The sequence below is a fragment of the Ailuropoda melanoleuca genome, chromosome X (genome assembly GCF_002007445.2).
Source record: "Ailuropoda melanoleuca isolate Jingjing chromosome X, ASM200744v2, whole genome shotgun sequence".
In the NCBI taxonomy this organism is placed as follows: domain Eukaryota; kingdom Metazoa; phylum Chordata; class Mammalia; order Carnivora; family Ursidae; genus Ailuropoda; species Ailuropoda melanoleuca.
The window spans coordinates 260,411-273,534 of record NC_048238.1 but is presented as its reverse complement, the minus strand read 5'-3'; the positions used below and the strand labels follow the sequence as shown (position 1 = coordinate 273,534).

Below are 13,124 nucleotides of genomic sequence, written 5' to 3'. Positions count from 1 at the left end.
CCCTCCCCGCGCCACACCGCTCTCCCCGGTCTGACCCCCCCCATCTCCCAGGTGAGCCCCGCCAGGCACCCCTCCCCTCCCCTTGAGCCTCTCCTGGCACTACCCTTCCCGTGTGAGCAGCACCTGACGCCCACCCCCTCCCTGTCGGCTGACACCCCGTCCCCACATGCCATCCCCAGGCGCGGGCTGGCCTTTGCCTTCTCTGAGTCCCCGGTGCCTGAAGAGCTAGAGGCCCGCCAGCGCTTCCCAAACCTCAGCTTCCTGCTTGTGCTGGCCGAGTTCTCCTGCAAGATCCCGCCAGCTGAGCGACAAGCTGCGTGAGTGCACTGGCTCCCGGGACCCCTGGGGGCTCCCGGGGGCGTGGGGGTGGGAGCCCCAGACAGGGGTGGGGGAGGAGGGGGATGCGGAGACCGGAAGGCTATTGGGTGGGACGACCCTGCTGAGGGCTGCCTGTTGGGCTCCCTTCCCTGTGCTGACCCAGGGCTGCCGGGCTCTGGGCTGCAGGACTGAGCTGCGGCCACCAAGTGGCGCCCCTCCAGCCCAGCTCCTTAGCCCCCAGCAGGGGATGGACACAGGGGGGCCCTGTGGGTTCCTGGGGCCCTTGACGGGGTCTCCTCTGACATCCCCCTGCGACATCCGCTCTTGCCCGCAGACTTGCCCACTTCCAGGACTCCATCCCCGAGGGCGTGCCTGTCTTTGGGGAGGGGGACACGAACCCCATGTTCGTCTACCGCAAGTCCCTGATGAGGACAGACTACGTGGCCCAGGGGGAGGAGGAGCCCGCCGCCAACCCGTTTGACGCCATATGCAAAGACTGCAAGCGGCCCCAAGGTGGGGAGGGTGTCCGGGGTCGGGAGGGGTGGCCCTGGGGCCCTGTGGCTGACCGCTCCTGGCACTGCAGAGCTGCCTGTGGGGACGTGCTCCACCTGGACACCAGACACCCTGGCCAGCTCCAGCACGGGGGACAGAGAACCGAGAAACTCCTCCAAGGGTCAGAAGTCCAACAGGTGAGGCCGTCGTCCTCCAGGTCGGGGGCGGTGGGGGTGGGCTCTGCAGACCCTCCATGGGGCAGCCTGTCGGGCCTCTTTCTGCCTGGTTTTGTGGTCAGCCTCGTGGCTTTCTCCAGAACAGAGCCTTGGGATGCCCGTGAAGGGATGTTGGTCTGATGGGGAATCCCGCGTGGGTCTGAGGCAGGGACGGGGGTCCCGCGTGGGTCTGAGGCAGGGACAGGGGTCCCGCATGGGTCTGAGGCAGACACGGGGCTGGTCTGACGGGACCCGCGTGGGTCTGAGGCACGGACGGAGCTATGTCTGAGGCAGGCACGTGTGTAGAGACGGTAATCCTGTAAGAAAACGCTCCAGGGTGTAGCCAGGGGCTCTTCCCGTCTCCCCTCACTGCCCAGAACTGTGCACGTCTGCCCACAGTGCAAAATGGGGTACGACGGTGTAAGAGGAGCCACTGGTTGCCCACAACCTGGGGGCTGTGTCTCGTCCACGTCGCTCCGTGTCCTGTGTTTTCCCACAGCCGTCCACACCTGTTCCCTCCAGGGCTCGCGCACCCATGGGCTTCCTGCCGTGGGCTGGGGCACTGCCTCGGTCTCCCTGGCAACCGGCCACCCTTTGTCTCTCGCAGGGACGTCTTTGATGTTGACTTCCTGTCATCAGAGGACTCTGAGAACTCTTCCAACGAAGACGTGGATGTGGAGGGCATCTCCGTCCACGAGGTCGGTGCGGGCTGGGCCTCTGGCTGGTGGCCGCGTGGGGGTGCTGACCTGGGCCTGCCTCTCCTGCTACGGCCCCCACATCCCAGGGTGGTGTAGAGGTGGGACGTCCCATCCGATGTGGCTTCCGTACCCAGTGGGGTGGGAGCAGGTCCATCTGCGCCTTCACAGAGGGGTGGGGGGGTACGGGGTCTGGTCCGCCAGTGCACCAGGTGTGTGCTGTGTGGACGATCACGGGAGGCTGCCAGGTTGGGGCTGGGGCAGGCCCCTGAGCCGTCCCAGGTGCGTGTGCACTCTGGGCTCACCTGGTGTGCTAGGGGCCCGAGGCTGGCAGGGTGTGGTCCCCATGCCCTGGCCTGCTTGGCTTAGGACACCAGGTTTTGGGGTGTCCTGGGGTCCTCAGCATCTCTGCTGCCTCCTGCATCTGGCATGGTGCTGGCGGTACAGAGGCTCCTGGCCAGGCACCCCTGTGCAGACACCGCCCCCCCCCCCAGACACCTGGGGCAGGGGGTCAGTGTGCCAGCCTGGGGCCCTGGGCAGGAGTGCGGGAAGGCTGCTCTGCGTCCCGGCCGCGCACCCCCCCTTCCCCCCCCCCACTCTGTGTCCTGGCCTTGGTCTGCTGGTCCCAGGGCCTGGTGGCCGGGGGTCCCAGTCGGCAGCCGCCCCCCCAGTTCCCGCCCTGTGCTGACTGGGAACCACCTGGGCCACGGTGTGCACTGTTGTCTGTCTATCTGTCCGTGTGTCCGTCTGTGGGTCCTGAGGGCTGTCCTCTCTGTCCAGGGGGTGTCGGACTGAGGAGGACACATGCCCCGCTGGGGCTCACGTCGGGAGCTCCTCCTCGGTTGCTGCCTTGTGTCCCTGGGCTCGGGGAGCCAGTGGCGTCCAGGTGCGGCTGACCCAGGCCCCCGGGGGCTCCAGGCGGATGATGGTGACCCCTGCCATCCGTACCTGTGCATCCCAGCCCCGGATGTGGGCAGCGAGCCACGTGACCGTTGACTGGGACCCCTGGGGTGCCCACGCACCCACCTACCTACCCACCAGGTGCCTACCCGCCTGCGACGTCCTGTCTGGCGACTGCTGTGCTTGGCTAGAAGGTTCCAGAACCAGCTTTGCCCCCCCCGCCCTGGAGCATGGTGCTGGCTCCCTCGTCTGGCGTCGTCCCACGTGCTGTGGCTCTGGGTGGGCCGCCAGCTCTTCCTTTCCCGGCCCGGGGCCCCGCTATTGGGCGTTCCCCGGTGTTCCGGGCAGGGACAGGGACGCGCCTGCTGCCCGCGGTCTCCTCAGCCCCTGCACGCTTCAGGAGAACTGGCTGCACCCGACTCGGGGCAGGAGCAAGGGCTGGACGCGCATGGGCTGCCCTCCCCAGACCTATGCAGGGCGGGGCGCTCTGCCCCTCAAACCCCGTGTTGGTGCCAAACCAGCGCTCTCTGGGCCACTGTGTGGAGGAGGACGCCCCCCTGTGGACACGGAGAGCGAGGCCGGTCTGTGGGGCGGACTCCCGCCGGTTGTGCACAGGCGAGAACTGGCCCGGGAGCTCAGGCCTGTGCAGCCCTGCATAGACCCGGGCCTGGGGGCTTCCCGTCTGCGGGGGACACCTGTGCCTCTAGCTGTCCCCCCCACCCCAGGATTCTGGAAGCTGCTATGGGAAAGCACAGTCCTTGGCTGTGGCGTCAGGACCACAGGTGGCCCGGGTGAAGGCCTCAGCGGGAGAGCCACCCTGCTGGACACTCCAGGCCCCACGACCTGTGACCCTCGGCTGGGCTTCCCACGCCCCCGTCCCGTGCGCACTGCGTGGAGTCTCGTGGTGACACTGCCGTCTGCCCCCAGTAGCGTCCCCTCCTGGCGTCTGTGCCCTTCGTGACCTTTGTGTGCTGTGTCTGTGCCGTGGGCTGGGCCAGTGGAGCCCATCACAGAAAATCCTTAAATTCTTTATTTGAAAATACAAACGTGATCTCGTAAAACATTTTTAAACCACTATACACACCAAATAAAAGTCAACTTTACCCGTTCTGTACATTTACACGAAAACGTAAGTACGCTCGAGGGGGCGCTCCCTCCCCTCCCCTGCGTGCAGGGCTGCGGCTGGGGCGGCGCCTGGAGACGCTCCTGTGGACGGAAGGTCCCGGGGCCATTGTGGCGCCGGGGCCCCTGGAATGTTCCTGACCGACGACGCGAGAACGACACAGGACCATCCGACACCCGGAAGTCAGTGCACGGCTCACGCCCCGAGGCCCATCCGTTGGAGCAGAACGTGGCTCCCCTGCGAGCGGACTGTCGGCCATGCCGGTAAGTCTCCAGACGCCTGCACTCAGGAGCTGGACAGCGGGGCCAGTGGGTCTCCTCTCCCTGCCGGGCCCCGCCAAGGGCTCCTGGACGGACGTCAGCCCCTCCTGGGCAGGCGGGGACACATGCTCAATGACCATCTGACCGGCTTCCGTGTTGAATAAATAAAAATTTACCATCTCATACAAATCACTTCATTTTCTAGAAAAGACAGCTCAAGGATCAAACAGTTCTGTTCTTTACACAAAAGCGGCTTTGCATCCAGACCCGAGCACAGGTCACGAAGGCTGTAGGTCGTCGTCCTCGCACGCGTACTCATAGAGGTCGACGGTGCCCAGGGTGGACGGTGCCTCAAAGAAGGGCCTCTGGGCCAGCGGAGACCTCAGGGGGCTCAGCTTCTGGTCCACAGGGCTGAGCTCGGCTTCGTACCTGCAAGGAGGGGCTGGTGAGCACGGCGGGGCGCGGCCGCCACAGCCCCGGGCTGGGGACCCGCGTGGGTGCGTGTGCAACACTGCCCGGTTGGCTGTGAACTCACCCGTGGAACCCCGGCCCGGCGGTGTCAGTGCCGGATTCCTTCCACCGGAAGGGAGGACGAGGAGCCGTGCCCACACGCGGAAGCCGGCGTTACCCAGACAGCAGCACGAGACGTGCGGCAAGGTGAGAGGCCACAAATCAACGTGACGGGATCAGAGAATGTGACCGAGCAGGGTTTCTCTGGGGCGTGAAGTCCGAGCTGTGAAGACCCCTGCTGAGACGCCTGTATCCACAGGCCGCCGACACCAAGAGCGTCTGACAGAATTCACTGTTTGGTCTGGGCTGACGTGACACCTCGTGGTCGGTGACGACCCCTCTGCATCTAGGACTGGGGACCAGGCAAGGACGCGCGCCCGCTGGCATTCAACATCGTAGCTGACATTCTAGGAACTGTGGCGGGCGGGTGGCACTGTGACTGTCCACGCACAAAGTCCCAGAGAACCGATACATCTAACGCAAGTGCCGACTGCAGATCTGTGAACCGTACTGCTCTGCGCGACCCACAGACCACAACTTGCGAGTTTAAACCATGTTTCCGTTACTGAACGTCAGGAACCACGTATGTGACAAACAACAGAAAGATCCAGGTGCTGAACGCCACAAAATCCTGGCGGAACGCTCCAAGACCTGACTACGCGGACACACACGCTTGTGGATTACAAAACTCACACCCTCCAGCTGCCAACCGTGTCCACACCAGACGGGATTTCAGAAAGTGAATAATCGAATCTCCCTTCTACTGTTTTGTAGGAACAGACAAGCTTATCCTTAGATTTGCCACAATGTCCCCCCCCCAGACCCAGCACCAGGCCCACAGGCCTCTTCAGGAAAGCCACAGGCAGATTCCGTGACTCCTGCGGAAAGGCAAAGGAACACGTGGCTGGGACACTTGGGAAGGACAGGAGGGCGGTGGGCTCGCCCTCGGGCCGTGACTGCACACGCACGCTGCGGTGGTGCGTGCAGACACCTGCACCAGCCCCACAGACCACATCCAGGAGACCTGGCACGCACATCACGTCATCGTGAACACACACCCCCAGCCCTCGCATGGCTCCGCCCTAGACGGTGCCGCAGAAGCCGGGCAGGAAGCTGGACCCTCACCTCACGCCCCACGGGAAGTCAGGACGGACCACAGACCCGTATGTGGAATGGGAGGCCCTGAGATGTGCAGACAAGCTCTCTGTGGGTCTGGACGAGGCAGCCGAGTCGGACACGGGGCGACGAAAGCACAGCCTGGACGGCAATGGACGGACATGTGGCGCTTCACACAGAGCGTTCCGATAAAAACAGCGGCCACAAGTTTGCAGACAAGTCAACAAACCACAGACCACAGAGAACTCGTACGGACGAGCTATAAAGAACCCTAACGCCTCGGGGAGAAACCGAACAATCCAACGTGGAGAACCCGCAAAGACAAGGCGCGTCCCCTGGGGGTCCACGGAGGCCCTGCGAGGACGGCAGCGCTCACAGCCAGGAGGGGACACGCCCAGTGGCGTGCCTGAGACGGGCTGGGACATAAACGACTCCCGGCAGACCACGTGGGCAAGAACGTGGAGCAGCTAGAACATCACCTGCTGCCGCCGCAGACGCAGACCGGGCGGCCACGTGGGACGTGGCTGTGCGGGTTCTGGTGAAGGTAAACGGGTGTCCCCTCGTGACGCGCAGCCTCAGGCAGTGAGCCCCGAGAAGTGAGAACCCATGTTCACACAGGCCAGCGGGGAAATAGTTCACAGCAGCGCTGTTCACTCTGCCCAGACCAGAGGGGAAGCCGCCGAACGTCCGCGGCCTGGTGCGTGGTCACCTAGAGCACGGAACCCCGCTCAGCTGGGACATGGAGTCCCCGATGCGCCCACCGACAGGCACAGCTCGCCGACACGTTGTGCCAGCAGAGCCTCTGAAGGGACGGCAAGGTTCCACTTCCACGCTGTCCAGGAAAACCACAGATGCCGGCTGAAGACCAGCCAGCACCTGCCAAGACCCTGAGTGTGGAAGGGCTGGGGATGCACGAAGTGCCCCCTGCCGGTTTTGAGACCCTCTTGGGGGTGGGGTCAGGACCCCCGAGCAGGCAGCCCTGTGGCCACCAAACCAAGAGCGCCTGCATGGATGCCCTGTGCCTAAGGGTAGAGGGGGGACTCCCTACCATGGGCTCCACGCCTGCCCTGCAAACCACACGTGGAAACATGCCTGACCCTGTGTGACCCCGACCGGGTGCCGGGTGGCCCGAGGGGCGGTGAGGGAAGGGATCTGACGGGAACGGGGAACACACGTGTGACCCGAGCCTGTCAGGAGTGTGTGTGGACACCGGACACCTGAGCCCCCCGCCCTTGAACACAGGCCTGCTTACACTCCCGAAGGCCCAGGCCCCAGAGGGCGGAGTGGGGCTGAGACTGGCCACAGCCCTGGGAGCGGGACACCCCCCCAGCCCTGCACGCGGTCAGCCACAGGGGAGAGGAGCGCTGGTGGCAAATGGGCTGGGCTCGTACACAGGCTGCCACCGGCCACGTGTGGGTTACATTTAGGATTCAGGACACCCACCACCACGTTCTCTTGCCCACGGAGGTTCCCTACTCACAGCTGCACACGCTTGTCACGCGAATGTCACAGGCGCTCAAAGAAAGCGGGCGAACAGCCCCCACGAGGTACCGTCTCCGGCCCGAGCCCTTTCAGGGTCAGGTGGATGTGGGAAAGGAGGCGCCTGCTGTGCACGTACCACCCGTGTCCTCCCGGCCATCTCTGCGTCCGTCCCCACACTCACCCGTCCTCCCACGGCTCTCCCGCAGCCTCCTCGGCCACCAGGATGTCGTACTCCTCGGCAGCGTACTTCTCCCAGTCGGAGAGCTCAGGGCCTTCGCTCTCACTCTCCTAGATGAAACATATGTGTCACGCGGCGCAGACGCGGCCGGCACCCCACGTGCTCCTTGCCACACTCACCCTGAGCAGGGAGACCTGTTCCTTCTGCTCGTGGTCGAGGTATTTCTCGATGTTGAAAAAGGTATCAAAGAACACGTTGGCGAGTTTACACTTCTTAAGATCATGGAGGGTGATCTTCCCTGCAGGAGGTGAAATAGTGCAGACACAATCACTCCCGCGTGAACTTTCACAAATCTGCATTTGACACGCACGCCTGTCACGACGTACCTTGAAAACCATGGCACAATACTGCACTTTCTGACGTACCTGGGCATAAAACACACCCGCACAAGGTGGTCCTGGGTGTGGGCAGGAAGGCTAGGTTAGGGAGAAGCACGGACCAGAGGCCTGGGGTCCTGTGTGCCCAAGAATGGGTCGGACCTGACAGACGTGGACGCACGCAGAGCGCAGGAACAGACAAACTGTGGCCGCCAGGGGGCACCCATGCACGCATCATGGAGCGTGACACGGGGACGGGAGGAAATCCACTGATAGGGAGGAGGGCCTGGACATGGCGGCCCCAGAGTGACTCACAAACACCATAAGTACCCCAAGAGCAGGATTCCCCAACGTGGAAACAATGCTAATCGAGGTGTCACAGTTCGGAAAAAGTTCCCCTCTGTCCCTTTGACCTTGGAAGCTGTCCTAGGGTCCCTCCTTGTGCCACTTTTGGCCCCTCCCTGGACACAGGCTTCTCAGCCAAAGGGTGTCAGGAGGACCCCAGGTGGGACCCCAGGTGGGGAGGGTGAGGGGACAGGCACCCATGGCACCGCCCCACACCAAAAACTTGGGCTCGATGTCCCCGAGGTGGGAAATCAGGCAGCACAGGCAGGGAGACGTGGGGTCAGGGATATCCATCCACCTTCCTGACCCTGGTAGGATAGGTATGCTCACCCAACAGAACAGGGCCCGCACCACAGGTGAGGGTTGAGAGGGGCACATGGGACCTGAGGGGGTCAGGGGAAGGTGGACAGCCAGGACACACTGCTGTGTCCATGCTCAACAGTGACCGCCGCCCGTGAACAAGGTTGCTCACGTCACACATGATGACACCAGCTCACGCAGCCCTTGGTGGGGTCTTGTAACATATGGTTGGTACCAGGCCTCTCCCAGGCCCCGCTCACCCTTGTCACCAACTCAGAGTATGGAGGGCTGTTCCCTGAGTGGGCGTCCCTTCACACGGATGTCTCTCACACAGGGCCCATGACACCTCCCATGGGACATCTCCTTATATGGGGGGTGGGGGGTTCCCCTCACTCAAGGGAAATGTGCCCTCACACGGGGACATCCCATCTCACAGGAAGAACACCCCATCACATGGGGTGTCCCTTACACGGGGCATAGCGCAGGGGGACATCTCACATGGGGGAGCATCCCCTCACATGAGCACATCTTACATGGGGTGCCCCTCGCATCTCACCGAGGGGACTTCCCTCATACAGGTGGAGGCAGCAACATCACAGGGGGATGTATTCTCAGACTGGGTACCCTCTCACACGGGGACATCTCCTCACATGTGGCATCATATCTTATGGGGGAGGGGAAATCACCTCACATGGTGTGTCCCCTCACACAGGGACATCCCCTCACATGATGTGTGCCCTCACACAGGGACATCGGTCCACACAAGAGGGGGGCATCACATCTCACGGGGGTTGGGGGGAAATCACCTCACACAATGTGTCCTCTCACACAGGGGTACGTGTCCCCCTCACACGGGGCATCACATCTCACGGGTGGGGGGGGGGAGATCACCTCACATACGTGTCCCTCTCACACAGGGACATTCCCTCACACGGGGGGGTATCACATCTCATGGGGGGAAAATCACCTCATACTACGCGTCCTCTCACACAGGGGGACCTCGGTGAAGGGATATCTCCTCACACGACGTGTCCCCTCATGGGGGGACATCACAGTTCCCGGTGAGGAATCATCTCAGATGATGTGTCCCCTCACAGGGGTCCATTCCCTCAAAACGGGGCATCCCCTCACATGTGGCGTCCCATCTCAGGGGGCATTACCTTCACTCTGCGGCTTCACGAGGTCCAGCATCTGGCAGAGGCAGTCCTCGAAGGGCAGGGCCTCGATGGCCATGCTGTCCAGCCGGCGGCACTGCTCCTCGTAGAAGTACTCCAGTTCGAACATGGACAGCGCCCCGTCCCCATCCAGGTCCATGCAGCGGAACCAGTACTCGATGCTGCAGTCACAGCAGGTCAGCGCGAGCCTCCGTGAGCCTGGCCATCCAGGACAGACCCCACCGGGAGGGACTAACTGCGCGCGCTGCGGACCCCATCCAGGCCAACCCTGCCCAGCGTGGACCCTGCCTGGGACTGACCTTGCCTGGATGGACCCCTGGTGGTGCCCACGCTCAGGGATGACCGCTAGCCTACGGCTTCCAGGACAGCCACCAAATACGTACCTGGTTGGAGTCTTTTTGTCTTCTTCAGAGATCAAAAACCAGACAAAGTCAGCATAGCTTATTTTTCCTTCCTTCTGGACTTTTCTGCCCCTGCGTTCAGGGTCGAGACCAATAGACAAAACGTGTGTCAGGGAGAAGCGGTGGGAGGTGGGAGGCCCCCGTCCACCTTCCTGCTGGGTGAGAGCAGCCTTGCCTTTGGCCCTGTCCCACACTTGGCTCCTACTTGGGGGAAGGCTTCAGAGGGCGTGTGCCTGCAGAGGTTGCCCTGGGACTGCAGATGGGGCAGGAGTGGCTTCCGTGGCTTCAGTCACAGCCGCCTTGTGGCCTCCGATGCCCCTACTCCAGGGCCTTATCAGATGCCCAGGGCCTGACGTGACCCACCCACTTGGGCCTGTCCTCCCCCACCCCTCACTAATGACCTCATGTGATAATGGTGTTTGCCCCCCTTTCTTATGATGTCATGTGACAAAGACGTGTGTCCCTTATTTATGATCTCGTGTAACAGAAGTGTGTATATCCCCCGATGACATCACAGGACAAAGCCGTGTCTCCCCTTATAAGCTCATGTGACAATGGCATGTATCCTCCCTTATTTATCACCCTGTGTGACAACAGCATGTGTGTCTTCCTTATGACCCCACATGACAACGGCACTCCCTCTCAACACACAAGCTCACGTTAGGGAGTGAATGAGATAGAACTGGACTCAGGCACAGGACATTGGCCAAAATCACAAGAAAATGACGGTAAGACATACCTTGTCACCGCCCCTGAGAATATCCTCTCAATCATCTTGGTGGATATAGCTGCAGAAACAGAATTGGGCCGTGAGCCACCTGCACATACCTGAGGTCATGGCCCCACCTCAAACGCTCGGGGCAAGCTGGGCAGGCTCGGGTCGGCCATGCTGAGCCCCAGGCCTGGTGGGGGTGGAACCTGACAAAGCTACTCTCCAGAGTGTGCCCCCCAGGGCACTGCCCAGAGCTTTCCTGTCCCGAGGACTGAGCCCAGATCAGAGCCAAAGAGTGGAAAGCTGACCCAGGGGCTCCAAGACAGAAGCAGGCTGTAAAGAGCAGAACACATTTATATTCACACTCTCGCTTTGTGATTAGAACCAAATGTCTTTAACTAAAACCCGACAAATGAGAAGTGAAAAGCACCGCCTCACTCAGCTTCGGTGCCTGTCACAAAGCACCACCAGCTGGACAGCTTAAACAAAACACATTTATCCTCTCCCGGTCCTGGAGGCTGGGAATCTGAGATCCAGGCGGGGCTGAGGCTGGTTCCTCCTGAGGCCTTTCCTTGGCGAGTGGGTACCATCTTCTCTCCCTGTGTCCTCACGTGGTCGTCCCTCTGTACACGTCTGTGTCCTCTCTTATCCCCTCTTCTTATAAGGACCCCAGTTCTATGAGATCAGGGCCACCCTATACATTATTTCACCGTAATAACCTCTTTAAAGACCCCACTTGCACTTATGGCCCCATTCTGGAGTCCTGGGGAATGTGGCTCCAATGATTCCTGGTAGCTGGACATGGGGCCTTAAATGGAAATAAGTCTCTGCAGATGTGAGTAAGTGAAAGATGTGAGATGAGCTCACCCTGGATCAGGGTGGCCCTAAATCCAATGACAGGGACCCTTGTAAGGACAGAAGAGGAGACACACAGACACAGAGGAGAAGCCGNATCAGGGTGGCCCTAAATCCAATGACAGGGACCCTTGTAAGGACAGAAGAGGAGACACACAGACACAGAGGAAAAGCCGCGTGAGGACAGAAGCAGAGATGGGAGGGACGTGGCCACCAGCCCAGGGACGCCTGGAGCCCCAGAAGCTGGAAGAGGGAGAAGGTCCCTCCCTTGGAGCTTCAAGAGGGAGGACCGCCCTGCCCCGCCTGGATCTCAGATTCTGGTCTCCAGAGCTGGGGGAGGGGGACTTCCTGTTGTGGGAGGGCCCCGGTTTGTGGTCATTTGTTACAACCACCTCAGCAAACTCCTGCACAGCCCTCCTAGGTGACCATCCATACGTTCCTTGCCCTTGGATACTCCGAGGATACTGAGCTGTGTTTGAGGCCCCCCCTGTTACAGCAGCCCCAGGGAACTGTGGCGGCTCACTCGGATGCCTACATCCAAAGACTGAAAACAAGGAACATCAAAGGAACCCTGCCTCCATGGGCTGCACAGGAGAGGGTCAGCTCTGACCCCCTCTGCCTGCCTTCTTTTCACAACACCCAGGTCAGGGTTGCACCCGACACTTGGCCTGGCTGCCGCCTGCAACATGGGACAACCCTGCGAGCACCAACGCTCTCACGGCCGGAGCCTCCTTACGTGGGCAGGTCAGCGCCCTGCATGCGTGTGTGTTTCTGTCTCCCGTGTGCAGCATGACCCATGTGTGTCCCATCTCGTGTGCCCTATATGTCCCACGTGTCCCCATCCCTCGTGTCCCCGTCTCGTGCGTATGCACGTGTGTATGTCCTGCAAGAGCAGACCGCTCCTGGAGACAGTGGGGGAAGCGGAGGAAAGCAGTTGTACACAACAGGCCCAGGCCCAGCGCAGGTGGCCATGGCCAGTGGCACTGGACAGAGCAGGTGCCTGAGGGGCCAGCACCTGTAGGTCCCCCTGTCCCACTCAGGCCACATACTAACCGTGGTCATTGTGCCGGGCCAGGTCCTGGGAATCGATGAGAAGGTCGTGGTCCGTGTCCAGCTCCCAGAATTTACAGTAAATGACATAGAAGTGCTCGTATGAGAAATACTCTGTCAGCTGATTGATGTCTGCTTCCTCTTCCAACAGCGCCACGTTCTGCCAAAACAAACCCAACAAAGCCACTGCATTTTCCACGGGAGCTGGGCTCCCTATGAGTGGGACTCCCGAGGCGTCTCATGTTATGAGGGTGGCGGGCCCAGAACTGGTCAAGACAGGCCTGGGATCAGGAGCACGGCACCTAGGTCAGGAGCACACCGAGGTCCGGCTTGAGTCTGAGACTCAGCCTGGCTGATGCTGGCAACATGAGGCAGTCCTGCTAGTGTCAACCGTCTCACAGCTTGGGGCCTCCTTATGTGGGCAAATCTGAACCCTCTTCATTAATGCCCACATGTGCACTGAACCTGAGCGAAGAGGACAGCTTGCTCCCTAGTGCCTATGGGTCATTTCCTCCTGCATGGATGGTGGATGGTTGATGGGTGGGTAGATGGGTAGAGATGGATGGAGGAGGGTGGAGAATGGAAGGATGAAGAACGGAAGATGGATGGGTGAGGGTGGA

General features: G+C 61.3%; 2 protein-coding genes across 7 annotated transcripts in view; one reads left to right on the top strand and one right to left on the bottom strand.

Moving 5' to 3' along the window:
- LOC105241804 (cohesin subunit SA-2-like) overlaps positions 1 to 2,637 on the top strand; it is a 27,491-nt gene extending 24,854 nt beyond the window's left edge. For all 6 annotated transcript variants that reach the window (XM_034648823.1, XM_034648821.1, XM_034648822.1 and 3 more), the window contains 5 exons: positions 180 to 317; positions 653 to 831; positions 902 to 1,007; positions 1,633 to 1,723; positions 2,501 to 2,637. In XM_034648823.1, coding sequence (XP_034504714.1) covers positions 180 to 317; positions 653 to 831; positions 902 to 1,007; positions 1,633 to 1,723; positions 2,501 to 2,515 — 529 coding nt within the window. In that variant the 3' untranslated portion in view covers positions 2,516 to 2,637. The remainder of the gene's footprint in view (positions 1 to 179; positions 318 to 652; positions 832 to 901; positions 1,008 to 1,632; positions 1,724 to 2,500) is intronic.
- A 1,606-nt stretch (positions 2,638 to 4,243) lies between these two features.
- The window catches only part of PPP2R3B (protein phosphatase 2 regulatory subunit B''beta), a 59,896-nt gene continuing 51,015 nt past the window's right edge, over positions 4,244 to 13,124 (bottom strand). Inside the window, exons 8-14 of the mRNA XM_034648828.1 lie at positions 12,508 to 12,664; positions 10,627 to 10,675; positions 9,870 to 9,959; positions 9,472 to 9,647; positions 7,469 to 7,587; positions 7,293 to 7,399; positions 4,244 to 4,432 (exon numbers count right to left, since the gene is read on the bottom strand). Coding sequence (XP_034504719.1) covers positions 4,282 to 4,432; positions 7,293 to 7,399; positions 7,469 to 7,587; positions 9,472 to 9,647; positions 9,870 to 9,959; positions 10,627 to 10,675; positions 12,508 to 12,664 — 849 coding nt within the window. The 3' untranslated portion in view covers positions 4,244 to 4,281. The remainder of the gene's footprint in view (positions 4,433 to 7,292; positions 7,400 to 7,468; positions 7,588 to 9,471; positions 9,648 to 9,869; positions 9,960 to 10,626; positions 10,676 to 12,507; positions 12,665 to 13,124) is intronic.